The sequence below is a fragment of the Amblyomma americanum genome, chromosome 11 (assembly GCF_052857255.1).
Source record: "Amblyomma americanum isolate KBUSLIRL-KWMA chromosome 11, ASM5285725v1, whole genome shotgun sequence".
Taxonomy (NCBI): Eukaryota; Metazoa; Arthropoda; class Arachnida; order Ixodida; family Ixodidae; genus Amblyomma; species Amblyomma americanum.
Genome location: NC_135507.1, coordinates 96,697,716 through 96,718,022, shown reverse-complemented (window position 1 = coordinate 96,718,022; position 20,307 = coordinate 96,697,716). Strand labels below are relative to the sequence as shown.

At 45.8% G+C, this 20,307-nt stretch overlaps 1 protein-coding gene across 1 annotated transcript; it reads right to left on the bottom strand.

Annotated features, from left to right (window-relative positions):
- Positions 1-189: 189 nt before the first annotated feature.
- Positions 190-19,517, bottom strand: LOC144109816 (uncharacterized). Its single transcript, XM_077642602.1, has 4 exons — positions 19,438-19,517; positions 3,391-3,565; positions 2,759-2,840; positions 190-959 (listed from the first exon to the last, which is right to left on the bottom strand). The coding sequence occupies exons 1-4, from the start codon at positions 19,515-19,517 to the stop codon at positions 190-192; spliced, it is 1,107 nt and encodes a 368-aa protein (XP_077498728.1).
- Positions 19,518-20,307: the final 790 nt, after the last annotated feature.

Below are 20,307 nucleotides of genomic sequence, written 5' to 3'. Positions count from 1 at the left end.
TATTATTCCACTAAAAATAGAGATTATGCGCCGTGGAACGTGTGACCGGTTTATGAGAGTAAAGTTCGATGGCCCAACAAAGAAACGAAATAAAAAAGGTAAATTTAATTAGTCTTTATTTACACACACGCTTGGCACATACACACACATACACACTGTGTCCAGAAAACACATGGAAACTGTTGTTACTCATTTTGCAAACTTCTGCAATTTCCATTGTTGAATCGGCGTTTTTCTACTCTTCAGAACATCAGTCTTCATGGAAACGTAGTTCTTCAGAAGAGTGTTTGCTGCTGCCACTAATATGTTCGTCAGCACAGTGTCAGGATGGTGACCATTGTTACAGACATCAAAATCCTCTGTTTCACAAAGATGTCTTGTGACAGCCACAAGTAGCTCCCTCTGTTTATGTGTTGCATGAAAACGTGCAGCATTCGCTTTGTTGGTAAGCTTCTCTGAGACAATGTAGGCGTGTAGAACCGCATTAACGACAGCCGGTTGAGGAAACTTGAGAGCGCCTCTCGAGAGGTTTTCGATTAGGAGATTCCTTTCAAGTTGAACTTCCCGGTCCTCAGACGTAATATTCATGGCACAATACTGACAGGGCAGCTTCTTTAACGCGGCTTCGGCGCAAAAGCCTGCGATGTATGTTATTACCGGCAGAATGGATTTCTTATTTCTTATATCATGATCTGACACCTTTATGCCGTACTCCTCTGTCAACTGAGCTCCGTCAAGTGTTTCAGAACATGGCTTCTGCATTTCCTGCATATCTGGCAAAACCAAACTGTCTTGTAGCCTCAGTTTTTTCTCTGACTCAAAGACTTGTTGGATTGAGATATGATAATTCGTTCCCGACAGCCGACGGTACTGTCCGAACCTTTCTTCCAGACTGTCGGTCTGAAATTTTCCCAGCAACACGTAGTCGAAATTCAATTTTTCAAGGCAGTACCGGCACAGTTCGGCAAGCGAGTAACAAGTCAGCCGCAGCGCTGCGTGTGTTTGAGTGGTTAGTGCGCCTGTATCCATCCTGATGTCTCGCCATGTGTCCAACCAATCCACGAATTTATTAAGAAATTCTATCTGCTTGTCAGCCAAACTCTTTACTGGATCCTGGAGCGGATCTCGTAGGCGCCGGCCTTTGGAGGAGCTTTTCACGTTGACGATATGCAACCACTTCAGTATTAGGTCAATGAAATGCGCTGTCCCTGCGGCGTAGTTCAAATTAAGCTCGTCTCCGCGCATATTTAGAGCCTCCACCACAAATGAACTAAAAACCTTTAAAACAAGCTTCACATTCTGGCGCTCAATGTTGGATGGATGCAGTGCTTTTTAGCTCAATCCATAACCAAACTTTGAGACGCTGTGTTGCTCCGAAGCGTGCATGTCTCGAAGAGCTTTGAAAGACGCTCCATTAACCCGAACTAACGAAGATGTGCTAGGAAATTCAGGGTAGAAGATGCACGTTCCTGGATTTTTCTGGTTTAACCAGTTGTTTCTTATGCACTTCAGAAGATGGACTGGGTCCACTACATAAAAAAGGGGTCTTGATTCGTCTACTGGGTGAGGGTACACAATGTCAACTGTTCGCGTTTTAGAAAACAAGGACAGCACTTTTCTGTTTATGGAATTATTATCTGTTATTACTGCGATGACAGTAAGCCCTGCATTCTCTACCTCCAAAATTGTCTTTCTTAGGGCTGCATGCAATTGGACTGCGTCAATGTTAGATACTGGCAGAATGTGCGCGACATCCTTGTGGGCTGATAGCAAGGACTGGATCATAAAAACATGCGCAGTTTTGGCTGCTTCGCAAGAATTAGAAGCTGCCCCGGTCACTGATCTACCTTTGCATTCAAAGTACGGCTGAATATGGATCTCGTCCATCATTATAGTGACGATCTTTTCATGCGGTTTGAGAAGGCTTGATCGCTTCTTCACATAACGTAAAAACCCTTCATCGTCCTGCTCATTTCCAGGGTTGACGTTATATTGAGATCAGATTGCATGAGTGTAGATCGATGTGGTAGTGCTAGCTTGCCAGCACTGCGAATCAATCGGTAGGCGTGCGGGGAAACAGTGTAAAGAATACTGGAAAATATTAAAAGCTCAGCAGAGTACCGTGCTGAATGGTCCTTCTTGTGCAATAGGTCAAGTTGCTCTTTTATAAAGCCGAGCGCTTCTGTTTTCTCTTGCGGCAAAGGATCATCACACCTGAGGCTGTCCAGCAAAGAGAAAAGCAAGCTGAAACTTGCCTTCACTTTTTCATCCTTGTCGCAAACGTCTGGAGCCTTGAAACTTCTCATACTGTCTAGTGCAGTCTGAAGGCAGCGCAGATCGTCCAGTATACACGGGATGAGCAGGTCCTTCACAGGCACTTTCACTTTCCACCAGAAGGCCGTAACCTCCATGTTCTTACTAACAATCACAGATCGTTCGACGTCTGGTGGGTCTTCACCCTCTATGTGAACAAAGAGAACAGCATGCTCTGCTTTTACTGAAGTCCAGTAGGTGGAGAGGTCGAGGCTTTGTAGGCGCCATACAAAGTCTTCATATGACTGCAGCTTGTTTTGACGGTCTTGTTCTTCGTGCGATGAAATGGACTGCCGAATAGCTTCCTCGAGATGCGATGTTTCGCGGCGTTTCCTTTTTGCCTCTGGCTGCTGGCGCACTGGTGCGCATTCGCTCAAATAAGCAGGTGCATTAGGAAAAAATGTCGGCACTGCGTCCAACGTAAGCCGAGTAGCGCCCATGGGAGCTTCAACTGTCCTGCCGGTTCTTCGATTGGTGTACGTGGTAGTCGTCCTTAAGTACTCGACCTTGAAATAGAGCTCGCACACCTGCAAACCATTCACAAAAAATAAACGGTATATTACAGGCTTCGTGCTCCACATCCGCCTCATTTACTAAGCCACAAAACAAAACGGAAAGCTACAAAATTCTCGATGAAGCGCGCTGACCAGCAAATACATTGGACAACAATCTACAGATCACTTCGAGCGTGCGCGTTAACTGATAATACGTCCTGGAGTTCCTGGAAAGAACGACATCTTATAACGTTCCAGAACACAAGTAGACACCCGTGAAATATCGGGTCTTACTGGCTGGCAAGTAAAAAACACACAAAATACTATTATTTTCACTTCTGGAAAAAACATCCCTCAAGGCATGCGCACGGCGTTATAAAAATAGCGTATCTCATCACAACAAAGCGCCGCAGTCGAAGCGAACATTTCAGAACAGAAATAAACAGCCGTTACAATATCAGGGCTTACGCTGGCTGGCAAGTCAAAAGCGCACAAGAGATCATTATTGTAGAGCAAGAACCGGACATGCCGGAGGTGGTGCTTTTGGAGCGACTCAAATTACGTAGTATAAACGCACACATACCTTCGGATCACGGAGAGAACGTATATCGACGTCATCGCGACGAACAGCCCGCTCCCACTTTGCTCTTCGGTCATCCTTTGGGAACAAGAACACTCGAACCTTCGGCCCATTGTCGTAATTGCCGCGACAGTTGGGCACGCAGCATCGCCCCGTTAGGACAGTTTGCAGGCGTACACTACGCGAACATTCAGCGAGTGAAATGCTTCACATCACAACACAGCAGTTCAGAGACACAGAAAAACACGTCTTCTGCAGTCGCGAACAGAACCAGTCCAGAATAGAAACACCAGCATGCCGCGACAGGTCTCGTCAGGCTTAGCAAATCCTACTCTCGAGAACGGCGTGGGCACCTCCGCGCGGCGGAAAGCGTCGGTCAAAACTGACTGACGTCAGCAGTCGCGACAGGAGGAGTGAGCAGGCCTGATAGTCCAGAGGGCGCTGCAAAGGCGGGCGCAGGAGAGTTCTGGTGGTCGGGGACTCGAATGTAGCGAGGGTTGAGGGAGGCGTTCTGACGGCAACGAAGGCAGACAGACGGGTGCAGGTGGAGGCTCAGTCGGGAAAGTGCATGGTGGATGCAATGGCCAGAGCCCGGGAGGTGGTCGTGGGCAGCATGGATGGCGAACACCTTGTGGTCATCCATGCTGGTCTCAATGATGTACTGCAAGGGAGGAGCCAGAATCTTGAGACGCAGTTGGAGGTGCGGATGCGTAGGCTTAGAGAGGCCTCTGAGAGTGTGCATGTGACCATATGCACAATCCCAGAGGTCCAGAGGCAGGCTCACGAAACGGAAAGGAGGGTCGTGGAGACTAATCGGGTAATTAGGATATTGAGTCGACGACTAAGATACGAGGTGATAGAGGTCAACAGGGAAGTGTACGAGGTTAGGCCTCACCCTTTTGCACAGGATGGCATCCACTACGGTGGTGCCACTGGCAAGAAGGTGGGTAGTAGGATAGGTCGCCAGGCAACAGCTTTTTGGGGGGACCCAGAGCTCTGAAGGAACCAGTGTAGAGAAGGAAGAATTAAGATCAAACGGACAATGGAACCATAGGGGAAGAAAGAGACGCAAGCGCCAGGGCCAAGTTAATTCAGATATTGGTTTCATTAACATGCAAGGTGGCAGGAATAGACTGAAATGGGAGGAAATAGAAGAACAGTTAAGACAGGAGGAATTAATGGTATATGGTTTAGCGGAAACACATCTTAGAGACATGGAGCAACCACCCTGTAACCCAGACTACGCATGGGAGTATTGCAATAGAACAGAGGGCAGCAGAAAGGGAGGTGGAATTGGGGCATTCATTCATAAAAGTATGAATTTTCAAAGGGTTAGACTGGGATGGAGGGAACATTTATGGCTAAAAGGAACAGTGGCAGGCAAGCAAACACTCCTTGGCTTTGTATACCTGTGGACAGGGGTTAATGCCAAAGAGGAAAACAGGAAAATGTTAGAATGTATTGCAAGCGACATTGATGAGCTAGGAGGACCGGGCGAGATAATTATATTAGGCGACATGAATGCACACATAGAAGACCTGGATGGGTACACGGATTCGACAGGAAGCATGCTGCAGGACATGTGTGACAGGCATGATTTAGTTGTATGCAACAGCACCGAGAAGTGTGAAGGGTACTTAACATGGGAGGCGGGGAGTCTGCACTCGAGGATAGATTATGCACTAATGTCACAGAGGATGTATAACAGATTAGGGGTAATGAGCATAGATGATGGTTCCAGAAGTCTAGGTAGTGACCACAAGAGTATCAAGTTGAGCTTCAGAAGAAAAAGCAATGTAGGACTGAAGCAAGGTGAACAATCAGGGGGAAATTTTTACTCAGAAAAGCAATTGGAAGTAGCAGCCAAACAAATAGAGAAAGTAATTTTTGAGGATAGTGAAACAGAATGGACTTATACCAAAATAAACTCGATTACTGGAGCTAGAGCTAGCTAGGGTGCGAGTAAAGCTAAAAGGGAAAAGATGAAAACCCAAGAGTTGGTGGGATGAGGAGGTCAAGAGGGCAATAGAAAAGCGCAAGGAAGCATCCAGGGAACACAGATATTCCAAGAAGAGGGGGGAACCAAACCCCGAAGTAGACAGAAAATGGGATACCTTCATAAAGTGTAGAAGGGACGCATCCTATTTGATTAATGAGAAAATTAGAAGAAAGGGTGCCCAATGGATGTCAAAAGTAAATAAAAAGGATAGAAAAGCAGCCCAAAAATTCTGGAAACATCTAAATGCAATGAGTAATAAAACTAGGCTAGAAGAAAGGTTTATTGTTACAGATGAGGGTATTCGACTAGAACGGGATGAAGCAATAAAACACATAGGAATAAGGATGACGGAAACATTTTCAGCAAAGCACGTGGTACATAATTTATCGAAGGAGGATAGACCGGTCATAGCAATAGCTTCACTTGAGCAAGGAGAGTGGGAAAGGGCAGAGAACAAGGTTCCTAGTGGCACATCAACAGGACCAGATGGTATCCCGATTATGTTGATAAAGAAGTTAGGACCAAAATCCAAGCAAACAATAATACAGGTAGTGAACAAAATGATAGTGGATGAGAAAGTCCCCGATGAATGGCGATTAAGTAGAATGAACATGATATATAAGGGAAAGGGGGACAAAGCAGACGTAAGCAACTATCGCCCCATAACAGTGACATCTGTGGTTTACAGGGTGGTGATGCAAATTATAAAGGATAGACTGCAGGCTTGGGTGGAGAACGAGGGGGTGTTAGGGGAACTACAGAATGGGTTCCGGAAACAACGGAGGTTGGAGGACAATCTATTTTCATTGACACAGTGTATAGAAATTGCGGAAAAGGAACATAGGCCCTTATTGCTAGCATTTCTGGATATTAGGGGAGCCTATGACAACGTTACTCAGGAGCATTGGTGGGACAGATTGGGCACATTGGATGTGGAAAATGGAGTAATTAATCTTTTAAAAGATATATATATATATATATATATATATATATATATATATAGAGAGAGAGAGAGAGAGAGAGAGAGAGAGGTAACAGAGTGCTCATAAAATGGGAAAAAATGCATCAGGGCCTGTAGAGATACAGCGGGGGCTTAGACAAGGATGTCCTCTGTCCCATTTGTTGTTCATGTTGTACCTGCAAGGTTTGGAGGCCAAGCTAGAGGGGAGCGGACTAGGCTTCAACCTATCTTTTTTCAAGCAAAGGGAATTGATTAAACAGACATTACCGGGACTAATATACGCGGACGATATAGTGATAATGGCTGACAACAAGGAAGACCTGCAGAAGTTGTTATACATATGCAGTACAGAGGGAGATAGATTAGGCTTCAAGTATAGTAAGGAAAAATCTGCAGTCATGATATTTAATGAAGAGGACGGCGAGCATAGAATACAGGAGTTCGTGCTAAAAGTAGCGAATGAGTACAAGTATCTTGGGGTGTGGATAAATAACAGTGTTGAGTATCTGACAGAGCATGAAAAATATGTAATGAATAAAGCTAGTAGGAATCCAGCTGTCATGAAAAATAGGGCACTGTGGAATTACAATAGGTATGAGGTGGTAAGAGGGATCTGGAAAGGGGTGATGGTCCCTAGCCTGACCTTCGGGAATGCGGTCCTGTGTATGAGGCCAAATGTTCAAGCAAGGCTGGAAATTAGGCAACGGGGAGTAGGGACGTTAGCTTTGGGAGCACATGGCAATACACCAAATCAGGGGGTACAGGGTGATATGGGATGGGCGTCCTTCGAGAGCAGAGAGGCTAGCAGTAAGATAGCATTTGAGGAATGATTTAGAAAGATGGAGGAAAAGCGGTGGGCTAGGAAAGTTTTCAGATACCTGTATATAAAGAATGTTGACACGAAATGGAGAAAGCGAACTAGAAAATTGACAAGCAAATATCTGGACAGCAGTAAGGGGGCAAATCAGCAATTATCGGTTAAAAAAAAGGTTAAAGGAACAGAGAGAGCTGTGTGATAAACAGGGATGGTGACGAAATCGGCACTAGAAACATACCGGACCTTTAAACAGGAAATTGTCAAAGAAAATATCTGTGATAATTGTAGGGGAAGTTCTTTGTTGTTTGAGGCCAGGACTGGAGTTTTACGGACTAAGACGTATAGAGTCAGGTACCAGGAGACAGACACTTTGTGCATTGCGTGCGGAGAGGAGGAGGGAACGGCTGAACACTTGATACTTTTCTGTAAAGGGCTTCACCCTACAGTGGAAGGCAGCGGGGCTGACTTACCCAAGGCATTGGGGTTTAGGGATAGTGAAGGGAAAGTAGATTTTAAGAGGTTAGAAGTAACCAAGCTAAGGTTATCTGATTTGTGGCTAAAAGCAAGACAGGAGTAAGATTTCACAAGACATGGCTAGGTGGCTTGAGCCACCGCCCGATGTAAAGGGTTCAGCCGTATCCATCCATCTATCCATCCATCCATCCATCCACCCACCCACCCACCCACCCACCCACCCACTTACCCATCCATCCATCCATCCATCCATCCATCCTTTTTCACTCGATCCGGGCCCGGCAAAGTGCGCACCGCCCGCTAGAGGTCGCTCAGAGCTGTGACGTTCACGTCACGTGGCATGCGGACAGCGCCAATAACACCTAGACTAGCTCAAGGCCTCCGCACGCGTCCGTGACGTCACACACAGCAGATGTGCCTGGAAATCAGACTCACCACACGCGGTTTTTCCGGTTGCCCGTCGGGCACCCATTTCTTAAAATACTGCGTGTTTTGTGCCAGCGTAATATTAGTATTTAACGGTTTCTGATTAGAATATGTATTCTTCAGGAACAGGCGGGAACGCGAAATAATCGACGCCTTCGCTATGCATGTTGCTCCAGATAAGCAATGCGTCTGCTCCGCTTCGGTGCTGTTAGGGAGAACTGAATAAAACTACCTCAAGATAAGTAATCTTCGGCTGTTGTAAAGGCACGTGTTGTTCGTTTCTATTCTATGTTATTTATTTCTTCATATCGCTCTTGTCAGTGCGGTGCGGTCTTCCCTCTTCTGCGCATGATTTGACGTTAACATGTGTATATATATATTCATGTTTCTTCATAGAATAAACAGTTGCTAGAAAGCGCTTTGTCCTGTTTGTTCGTCCCTTCTCGTAATTTGACAGCGCTTATGATCCCCTTCAAGAATGCATTTCCAACTAGCCCCAGTTGTAGCTCCTTTGACTTTTTTTTTAATTCTTCCTAGTCAGTTGTCTTGCATCCATAAAATGATTACACTATTCACTTCCCACTCATAACCACTTCAGTAAAAATCGAACATTCACCTATGCTTTCCTTGGTTGCATTCACTGTCAGCTTCCTTCATATGTTATTCTATACTACTTCACGTTGCACGGATGTTTCACAACAAACCAGCAAGATTTCTAAAAAAATTTGCAACGAATACAGTGAATAAAGAGTTTATTTAAGCACTTCACACTCACACACACATACACAAAGAATATAGCTGTCGCCAAGTTGTGTGATTTGGTGAGATGCGCACACGAGAATCCAGTACAATTTGTTCAGTGCCATACTGTATGAAACAGGAACAAACATACCCATTTGCATTTACATGTCCATTATATAGAAGGGAAAAAAATTTGGTACACAAGTTACCACTCACTACAGTTCAATCAAATGTTCTATAGCTGCAGTTGCTAAGTATGAAAAGAACATGTACAGATTATAAAATGCCTTAATACAAAGCTATCATTATAATGTAATCAGGTGTGCAAGAAAGGTCCGCTATCTCAGAAACACTTGCCATTAAACGATACAGTCATCAGTCCTCAACTCTTTAGAGTTTGCATTTTTCGCTGCCCCTTCGACACTGTTGTGTTGTTTTTCGTTTTGCACAGATTATTTAACAGCGTGTTGGCAGCAGCACTCAAAATATGGTGCATGACTTTTTCTGGCGAATGACCAGAATCACACGTATCAAGGTCTCCAGAATCGTGGAGAATGGTTGACACAAGAGAAACAAGGGCCTCCTTCTGATTTGGAAGAGCCAGAAATTTGGATGCATACTGCTCACTCCTCAATTTGTCAAGGACTATTTCTGTATAAAGTACAGCGTTCACTACGACATCTCTGGAAACTTTAATCCTCCTCTTGTCATGCCTGAAATGAGCAGTGTGTCATCATGGTCCAAACTGGTGTTATCCAGGACGAGATTGTCCTTGCACGACATACACATGAGCTTTTTCAGTGTTGCATGGGCACAGTATCCCGCAACATACGTAATAGCGGGAATCATCGTCGATTTTTTGCTACATCAGCATTGGTCACTGCTATACTGAACTGTGCACAAAGTGATTCAACACTTATGTCGGAGATCGGTTCTGCAATAATGTCAAGATCAGGCACGTCCAGTACTTCTTGAAGCCTTAGCTTGTTCTCAGATTCATAAATCTGCCTGATCGAGACATGGTATTGGGCTCCGGATAGCTGGCGATACTTCCCGAATCTATCCTCAAGGCAATCTGTTTGAAATTTTCCAAGGAGCACATACCGAAATCCCAGCTCTTCCAGGCAGTATAAAGCGATCTCATGCAGAGCGTTGCTCGTGTGGCCAAAAGCCATGTGAGTTTCTTTCGTCAGGTGGCCAGCATCGTGTCTGAGGCTAGCCCAGTAGTCTAGCCACTCTGGTATTTTCCTCAAAAATTCAAGCTGTGGACATGTTGTTGACGCAATCGGAGACTGCATTTCATCACGCAAGCGTTCACCTTTTATTGGCGTCTTTACATTCACTATTCGCCATCATGTCAAAATGGTGTTTATGAAATCTGCTGTTCCTTTAGCATGTTGTAAAGCGGAACATTGCAGTGCAGCTGCTGTCGATTCATTAAAAATCCTGAAAGCAAGCTTAACGTTCTGGCACTCCATAGTTGATGGGTTCAGTGCTTTCAGTGACAGTGTTGGTGCCAGGTTTAAAAGGTTATTTTGCTTCGCCTCATGCAGATCACACAAGGATTTAAACGATGCCGTAAGAATAGGTGGCTTTGGGTCATTGCTGCTTGGATCAGCGTAATATATACACTTTCCACTGTTTCTCTGGTTGAGCCAATTGTTCCTCATTGACTTCAAAAGGTGCACAGGGTCCAAAATGAAAAACAGTGGACGAAAGGAATCAGCTGGGTGTGTGTAAACTATACTGGCTTTGTGGGGGGCTAGCAAAAAATGTCATGGCTTTCCGATTGATAGCATTGTTGTCTGAAACAACAGCTAGTGCCTTAAATCCAAGTGACTCAAGGTCAGTAATGAGCTTGTGCAAAAATAGATGCAGTGAATTTGCATCTATCTGTGCGACTGGCAAAATGTGAACAACATCCTTGTTGCTTGACAGAAGGCTTTGTAGCATGAACACATATGCTGTTTTAGCCGGATCGGAACTATTGGCTGCGGCACCTGTAACGAAGCCTGCTTTGTACTCAAAATAGGTTTGAAGATGGATCTCATCCATCATTAATGTCACAGTGTGCTCATGCTCGGCCATTGCTTGCAATACAGTTTTAGCATAGTTCAAGAAACAAGGATCTTGCTGTTCAAGTGCTGGATTCATGTGATATGACGAACACAGTCGTCGAATAGTGTCTGGGTGCGGCAGCTTAATTTTAACCGAGCTTCTGATGAACCTGTATGCATGTGGAGAAATGGTATACAGCGGACCTGAAAACACGAGTACATCTGGTGGATATCGAGGCACATTTTTCAAAACAAGCTCGACTTGGCTTCGCACAAATGTCAGTACCTGTAAGTTCCATCCATGATGTTCTTGGAGCTCATAATCCTTGTTCACCTCATCCAGGAGCATTAGGACAGTTGCGAGAAGCTGGTGTTCTTTTTCGCTGCCACTAGCACAACTCTGCAGCTTTTCAACAGACTGCAGCACTTTATCAAGCTCCCTTAAATCCTTCATTTGTGACGGCACATATTCGTCTCCAAGATTGTGGAGACGGGACCCTCCGAGAAACACCTAAACAGACTGGTCGTCTAAAACCACACTGATGAACGCACTGCGGGAGCTTGGTCGAGGGAGAGCTCCAGGAACAAAACCTTTGCCTGCGTAGTGACCACAGTCCAGAAGTCAGAAGTCATAAGCTTCGGAAGGGCAGAACACAGCTCCCCAAAACTGCAAATTTTTTTCCTGCGATCTTCTTCCTCTTGAGCAGCAACAGAAAGCTCTATCAGCTCTATCGCTTTTCGCAGTGACGCTGCCTCGAGTAGGGCCTTCTTTTCTGCAGGAGCTTCTCGCGAAGATGGTGGCTGAGAGAGATATTTCGGGCAGCCGGGAGACATATTCGGGACAGCAGCTAGCTTCAGGCGGACACGCTGCAGCGGAACTTCGATAACGTTTCCAGTGTTGTCGTCCGTGTACGTTGCAAACCTGACGAAGTCACTCGTTTGAAAGTGTTTTTCACACACCTAAAAACAAAGTAACACCACAATTCCATTAGGTTTGGGCGACAGGCTTACAAAAATCGGCATGCGAAATAACTGGGAAATAAAACTCCGCAAGCGAAGTAATGAGAAAGTGAAGAAAAAGTCCCCTCTCCGAAGCAAGCCATAAAAAAAATGTCGTGTGAAGCACAAAACTAAGGAAAAGGAGCAGCGCAAAAGCATGCAACCACAAGAGAAGAAAGGACAAGACACGGCACAAAACGTGAAAACAGCGCTCGTGTCTTGTCCTTTCTTGCGTGGTTGCGTGCCTTTGCGCTGCTCCTTTTCCTTGGTTCAAAATGCACTAACTAGGCTAAAAAGAAGTTTTACTGAAGCAAAAAGTTTAAGGCAAGCATCCGGAAAAACAGCACCAAAAGCGACGCTTACCACAGTGTGCTTGGTTGGCACAAAATCGTCGCGAGAAATAGCCTTTGTCCATGCTGCCCTTTGCGTCTCGTCGGCAGGAAACTTGTAGACGCGGACACTCGGACCACCATCATAATTTCATCTGCTGCCTGGGGCGCAGCAGCAGCCAGGCATTTCAGAACTGAGGCTACGCAGATTCAAACACGCAAACGAAGCCTCTGCAGATGAAAAAGCTTGCACAGTTCTTGAGCTCTTCCGTGAAAACGCGACACATTCACGTCGGCTAGCACCATTCCCATGTGCGTATTGGTTGTCTCAGTGTTCCCAACCAACTTAGGTTGCGGACTGGCATTAGCTTTCAAGCGCAAGTAGAGTTTGATATTAAACATTGTTAAAGCCGCAGTTGACAGCAAGGATGCAAGGCTTAACACGACATTTATCTGTGCAATATTTCAAACTATAAACTCGTTAATATAAGCGTGGCAAAAATAAGAAAAGAGCTTTCTTGAGTTTTAATTGAAGCGACAAGAAAATAGCCAAGTTCGAGCCAAGCCAGGATAATTCCAAATCCGATCGAGGGAACAGAATTTTTCCGCTTAGTCAGTTTTCTCCCAGATGGCGCCACGTCAACCTGCGGCGCGCTGCATCTCTTAGCAGTGACGTAGACGCTTGGCGAGGAGGTCATGCGGGAGCCTTGTAAAGTTATCTAGGTGGTATTGACAGCGCTGATGCGCCCGGACCGTCCGCGATCCTGTCCGCTCGTCTGAACCACGGCCTGTCTCGAGGAGGGGGGGGGGGGGGGGGGGCGCTTTTCTACTTACGGCCTTCGCAGTGGGGTCCGTTTCCGCCTCCCGCCGCACCTCGGTGGGGTCGCCACTGCCCCACCGCTCCGCCGCTGCGACCGCCATTCACGCGGAAGGAGACCGTGCGCTCGCTGCCAGTTCGGCCCGCGTCAGTGGTAACCGTCAAGCCTTTATATACTTTACCTCTTACACTCTACGCAAAGACCGCTAGTCAGCCCGTTTGCCATGGAATAAATCTGAAACAACGGATTAACATTTGCGCGCTCTCTCCTTTAGCCCGAGTGTGTATGGTCGAATGTATCCTTCGAGCACTGACGTCAACACGTTATACCCTTATATTTGGCTAAAACGCGCGTCTATCAGCCTCTGTAGTTCGCCTTCCGGCAGGTCTGGATGACTGTGTAGAATGATATGCGACGTGTAACAATTGGATGGCAAGTTTCAGAGAGTAAACGATTCTGCAGCGTAAATATAGCTCCTGAAATTTCAAGCGCAGCTGCTTTATTTTTGCACAACAGCGACACTAAGAATTCGTGGTGCTCCCCAGGAGAACACATTATGTAATTCGCGAAAGCAACGGGTACAGACGAAACCCAACCCTGGCCGCAGGAACAGAGCATATTGCACGCACGTGACGTCCAAGATCACCGCTGGGAAAGGCATTTTGAAGTTTGGCGGCGTCCCACGACCACCCGTCCCACCCGCAGACAACGCAAAAATTAAGTCAGTTGTTGACAGTAACTGTAAGCACAAACTGCCAGCAAAGCAAAATTAGTTTGGAACTGCAATCTGTCTCTATAAAATCGGCCTTCACCAGCGAACAGAATTATCTGAGAGGCGATGACTTCCAGCTTTGCACTATTCTCCTGCATTTCTGCAGCCTCGTGATCGCTTTCGAAAAACCTCCCAAGAGCAGGAACTTTCCTCACGTCATTCAGGAAATGAAGTAGCACCCCAAAAAGAAGTTTTCCGCAACCTAAAGGAGCTTCACTAATAAACCTTACTGCAATGCGCGTTATACCAGCTGGCTTAGGTTACAATGTAGGGAACTAATAATTAAGATTTGCAATGCTTAAAGGTTGATAAAAGTCCCTGAATTTAAGGTAATAGAGGGAATTGGACATTAAACTGCATATTCTGAGATCTTTTACAAAGATACTTGAACCAAATATTTTAGGCAGCTTTAGGACACGCCGCAGGTTGAATATACTTGGACAACATGGTCTTTGTGGTAGCTGAAGTCACTCATTGGACGTACATAATTTCTGAAATTGCAATACTCAGTACGCGTCAATATCTGTGGCAGCATGCGCAGCTTGTACTGGCTGCTTTAGTTACTTTCTATTAACGTTAGTCAGGCAAGAATGACGACAAGAAAGCTTGCTTCCAACTCGGAAACTGTTCATTGGGCGAACTCGTGTCTCAAACAGAGCGGCGCAGCGATAAAACAAGTGATCGAAGGTCAGAAGGACGGTCGCTCTCGGCCTTGCAAAATTTAAAGGTGACAAGCAACTTGAAACATAAGACGCTTAATGTGCTTGCAACAATTTTGAGCATGAAGGTAGACTTGCGCGCGGCTACATTCATTCCAGAGAAATATGGTGGCCTCTCGTTTGACAAACACAAGCGGAAATGCCGAGTGCCATTGGCTTCGAGCAGAGAACAATGCTTCTTGACACTTGCACACACATTAGTAGCTAGTTTCCTTTTGAGCTATCCCTACCGGCCTCTCGTTTAAGAAAACTGTGACGTATACGAGGGTGAAAATAAGTCCAGGACGTGCGAAAAGCGATATCCGCGTAATTAAGTACTATAATATATATCTCCCAGCAATCAATTTATTTGACAGTTCAAAGTTAGTGTACATGAGTCTGACTTCAACTCTATAAGTATCGTCTCAAGCCACCAGCTACGGCGCTATCGGATGTACGGCTCACACGTAGTAGAGAATATTCTCCGCCATATAGTACATTTCTATCGGACGAGCGCAAAACTTTCGTTGACTGAGTTTTCATTCTCTTCCCCTTAGAATTAACTCGTCATTTAGTCACTGACCATGAGACATACGAGAAAAAGTGATCGGAGTATTTCCTTCTGGATTTAAAGCCACAAATGCTCGATATATTGTGAGGAATGGGAGAGTGATTCCTCGTTTTAAATATTTCCATCGAGCAAAGTTTGTGATGAAGAATCTGTGGACATGCGAACTTTGTTGAAGATACTCAGCGTAAGCATCTGCATTTTGTTTTCTTTGATTTTGGTGCTGCGCTCGCCATGAACCCGCGGGCTACAGCGCGCCGCCGCCGATGCAGGCGTGGAGCCATGGATGGATGGATGGATGGATGGATGGATGGATGGATGGATGGATGGATGGATGGATGGATGGATGGATGGATGGATGGATGGATGGATGGATGGAAGGATGGATGGATGGATGGATGGATGGATGGATGGATGGATGGATGGATGGATGGATGGATGGATGGATGGATGGATGGATGGATGGATGGATGGATGGATGGATGGATGGATGGATGGATGGATGGATGGATGGATGGATGGATGGATGGATGGATGGATGGATGGATGGATGGATGGATGGATGGATGGATGGATGGATGGATGGATGGATGGATGGATGGATGGATGGATGGATGGATGGATGGATGGATGGATGGATGGATGGATGGATGGATGGATGGATGGATGGATGGATGGATGGATGGATGGATGGATGGATGGATGGATGGATGGATGGATGGATGGATGGATGGATGGATGGATACGGCTGAACCCTTTACATCGGGCGGTGGCTCAAGCCACCTAGCCATGTCTTGTGAAATTTTACTCCTGTCTTGCTTTTAGCCACCAATCAGATAACGTTCGCTTGGTTACTTCTAACCTCTTAAAATCCACTTTCCCTTCACTATCCCTAAACCCCAATGCCTTGGGTAAGTCAGCCCCGCTGCCTTCCACTGTAGGGTGAAGCCCTTTACAGAAAAGCATCAAGTGTTCAGCTGTTTCCTCCTCCTCTCCGCACGCAATGCACAAAGTGTCTATCTCCTGGTACCTGACTCTATACGTCTTAGTCCGCAAAACTCCAGTCCTGGCCTCAAACAACAAAGAATTTCCCCTACAATTATCATAGATATTTTCTTTGACAATTTCCTGTTTAAAGGTCCGGTATGTTTCCAGTGCCGATTTTGTCAGCATCCCTGTTTTCCACAAAGCTCTCTCTGTTCCTTTAACCTTTTTCTTAACCGATAATTGCTGATTTTCCCCGTTGCTGCTGTCCAGATATTTGCTTGTCAATTTTCTAGTTCGCTTTCTCCATTTCGTGTCAACATTCTTTATATACAGGTATCTGAAAACTTTCCTAGCCCACCGCTTTTCCTCCATCCTTCTCAATCGTTCCTCAAATGCTTTCTTACTGCTAGCCTCTCTTCTCTCGAAAGACGCCCATCCCATATCACCCTGTACCCCCTGATTTGGTGTATTGCCATGTGCTCCCAAAGCTAACCTCCCTACTCCCCGTTGCCTAATTTCCAGCCTTGCTTGAACATCTGGCCTCATACACAGGACCGCATTCCCGAAGGTCAGGCTAGGGACCATCACCCCTTTCCAGATGCCTCTTACTACCTCATACCTATTGTAATTCCACAGTGCCCTATTTTTCATGACAGCTGCATTCCTACTAGCTTTATTCATTACATATTTTTCATGCTCTGTCAGATACTCAATACTGTTATTTATCCACACCCCAAGATACTTGTACTGATTCACTACATTTAGCACGAACTAATGTATTCTATGCTCGCCGCCCTCTTCATTAAATATCATGACTGCAGATTTTTCCTTACTATACTCGAAGCCTAATTTATCTCCCTCTGTACTGCATATGTATAACAACTTCTGCAGGTCTTCCTTGTTGTCAGCCATTATCACTATATCGTCCGCGTATATTAGTCCCGGTAATGTCTGTTTAATCAATTCCCCTTGCTTGAAAAAAGATAGGTTGAAGCCTAGTCCGCTCCCCTCTAGCTTGGCCTCCAAACCTTGCAGGTACAACATGAACAACAAAGGGGACAGAGGACATCCTTGTCTAAGCCCCCGCTGTATCTCTACAGGCCCTGATACATTTTTTTTCCATTTTATGAGCACTCTGTTACCTCTATATATATCTTTTAAAAGATTAATTACTCCATTTTCCACATCCAATGTGCCCAATATGTCCCACAAATGCTCCTGAGTAACGTTGTTATAGGCTCCCCTAATGTCCAGAAATGCTAGCAATAAGGGCCTATGTTCCTTTTCTGCAATTTCTATACACTGTGCCAATGAAAATAGATTGTCCTCCAACCTCCTTTGTTTCCGGAACCCATTCTGTAGTTCCCCTAACACCCCCTCGTTCTCCACCCAAGCCTGCAGTCTATCCTTTATAATTTGCATCACCACCCTGTAAACCACAGATGTCACTGTTATGGGGTGATAGTTACTTACGTCTGCTTTGTCCCCCTTTCCCTTATATATCATGTTCATTCTACTTAATCGCCATTCGTCGGGGACTTTCTCATCCACTATCATTTTGTTCACTACCTGTATTATTGTTTGCTTGAATTTTGGTCCTAACTTCTTTATCAACATAATCGGGATACCATCTGGTCCTGTTGATGTGCCACTAGGAACCTTGTTCTCTGCCCTTTCCCACTCTCCTTGCTCAAGTGAAGCTATTGCTGTAACCGGTCTATCCTCCTTCGATAAATTATGTACCACGTGCTTTGCTGAAAATTTTTCCGTCATCCTTATTCCTATGTGTTTTATTGCTTCATCCCCTTCTAGTCGAATACCCTCATCTGTAACAATAAACCTTTCTTCTAGCCTAGTTTTATTACTCATTGCATTTAGATGTTTCCAGAATTTTTGGCCTGCTTTTCTATCCTTTTTATTTACTTTTGACATCCATTGGGCACCCTTTCTTCTAATTTTTTCATTAATCAAATAGGATGCGTCCCTTCTACACTTTATGAAGGTATCCCATTTTCTGTCTACTTCGGGTTTTGGTTCCCCCCTCTTCTTGGAATATCTGTGTTCCCTGGATGCTTCCTTGCGCTTTTCTATTGCCCTCTTGACCTCCTCATCCCACCAACTCTTGGGTTTGCATCTTTTCCCTTTTAGCTTTACTCGCACCCTAGCTAGCTCTAGCTCCAGTAATCGAGTTTATTTTGGTATAAGTCCATTCTGTTTTACTATCCTCAAAAATTACTTTCTCGATTTGTTTGGCTGCTACTTCCAATTGCTTTTCTGAGTAAAAATTTCCCCCTGATTGTTCACCTTGCTTCAGTCCTACATTGCTTTTTCTTCTGAAGCTCAACTTGATACGCTTGTGGTCACTACCTAGACTTCTGGAACCATCTTCATCTATGCTCATTACCCCTAATCTGTTATACATCCTCTGTGACATTAGTGCATAATCTATCGTCGAGTGCAGACTCCCCGCCTCCTATGTTATGAGCCCTTCACACTTCTCGGTGCTGTTGCATACAACTAAATCATGCCTGTCACACATGTCCTGCAGCATGCTTCCTGTCGAATCCGTGTACCCATCCAGGTCTTCTATGTGTGCATTCATTTCGCCTAATATAATTATCTCGCCCTGTCCTCCTAGCTCATCAATGTCGCTTGCAATACATTCTAACATTTTCCTGTTTTCCTCTTTGGCATTAACCCCTGTCCACAGGTATACAAAGCAAAGGAGTGCTTGCTTGCCTGCCACTGTTCCTTTTAGCCATAAATGTTCCCTGCATCCCAGTCTAACCCTTTGAAAATTCATACTTTTATGCATGAATGCCCCAATTCCACCTCCCTTTCTGATGCCCTCTGTTGTATTGCAATATTCCCATGCGTAGTCTGGGTTACAGGGTGGTTGCTCCATGTCTCTAAGATGTGTTTCCGCTAAACCATATACCATTAATTCCTCCTGTCTTAACTGTTCTTCTATTTCCTCCCATTTCAGTCTATTCCTGCCACCTTGCATGTTAATGAAACCTATATCTGAATTAACTTGGCCCTGGCGCTTGCGTCTCTTTCATCCCCTATGGTTCCATTGTCCGTTTGATCTTAATTCTTCCTTCTCTACACTGGTTCCTTCAGAGCTCTGGGTCCCCCCAAAGAAGCTGTTGCCTGGCGACCTGGCGACCAGCGGTAGGGTCGCCGCGCCTCTAGCGGCGGCGGGCGGCGTAACTGACCGAGAAACAAACGCATTGCTCCCGCGGCGAATGCGAAGTCGCATGAAAGAACGCGCGCGCCCTACTCGAGACCGGCCGTGTCTGAACCCACCTGTACCGTGCTACCATTACCGGAGTGCGGCGAGTCCGCGCGTCGTCGGTGCGCATGCGGAGATCGATTGGAAGGCGCCAGATGGCACCACGTACCCGGCATCAGCGTGCGCGCCCGCCGCCGCATCGGCACCAATCAGCCCGGCCGCACTGCCGATGTTCAGGCTCCCGAACATTAACACGGTGTGCTAAAGGTGTCCAATAGTTCGCGATTTCGACTCGCGCTCGACCCGCTGCAGAGACGCCGGCCGCCCTTATTACGCCGATAGCGCAGAGATGACAAAGTGTCCATGATTCGTCAGTCTAGTCGTCGTTTGCTGAAGGGGTTCTTAAAACGACTCATTATTGGGCTCACTTCCGCCCACAGATACTGAACAACCAGGCGGCGAAGAGAGCAAGAAATGTATTGGGCGGTCCACCAAAAGACAGGATTTCAGCTTCTCTCGGCCGCGGTGAATTTAAAGTTGGCCAAGGAACAGCGATTGAGCCTCAAAGATAACAACGCACTCTCGAGCATTGTAGAAGTATGTGAACGTGGCTGCGGTCATTCTAGATAAAACTGTCCACCTGTCGCGTCAGGAAATGTTAAAGCCTCGTACCATCGGCTTTGAGCAAGAACAAACACTGAGAACATTTGAGGGATTGCCCTCTATATAAGAAGAATGAATCAGATGCCTGACAACGAAGAAAGAGGTGTCGAAAAAAATTACAAAGCACTACTGTCCCGCGGGCGAAATGTTTCAGAAAGGATGCATTGCTCGCGAGTGCGCTGAAGCCTGAGAATCCTGTTCGTGCCATTGCAGCTTTGCTTATGCTTCACGTTTCGACAACTCGACGTTGGCCGCACGCTTCTGTCGCTTCATGTCCGCTTCTCGCTTGCGCAGGGCCACGTCTCCATGTCGCTTTAACCGTTACAGACTAGCTTTCCGCGCTCTTACCGTAGCAGTGATCATCGATGTTGCAGCC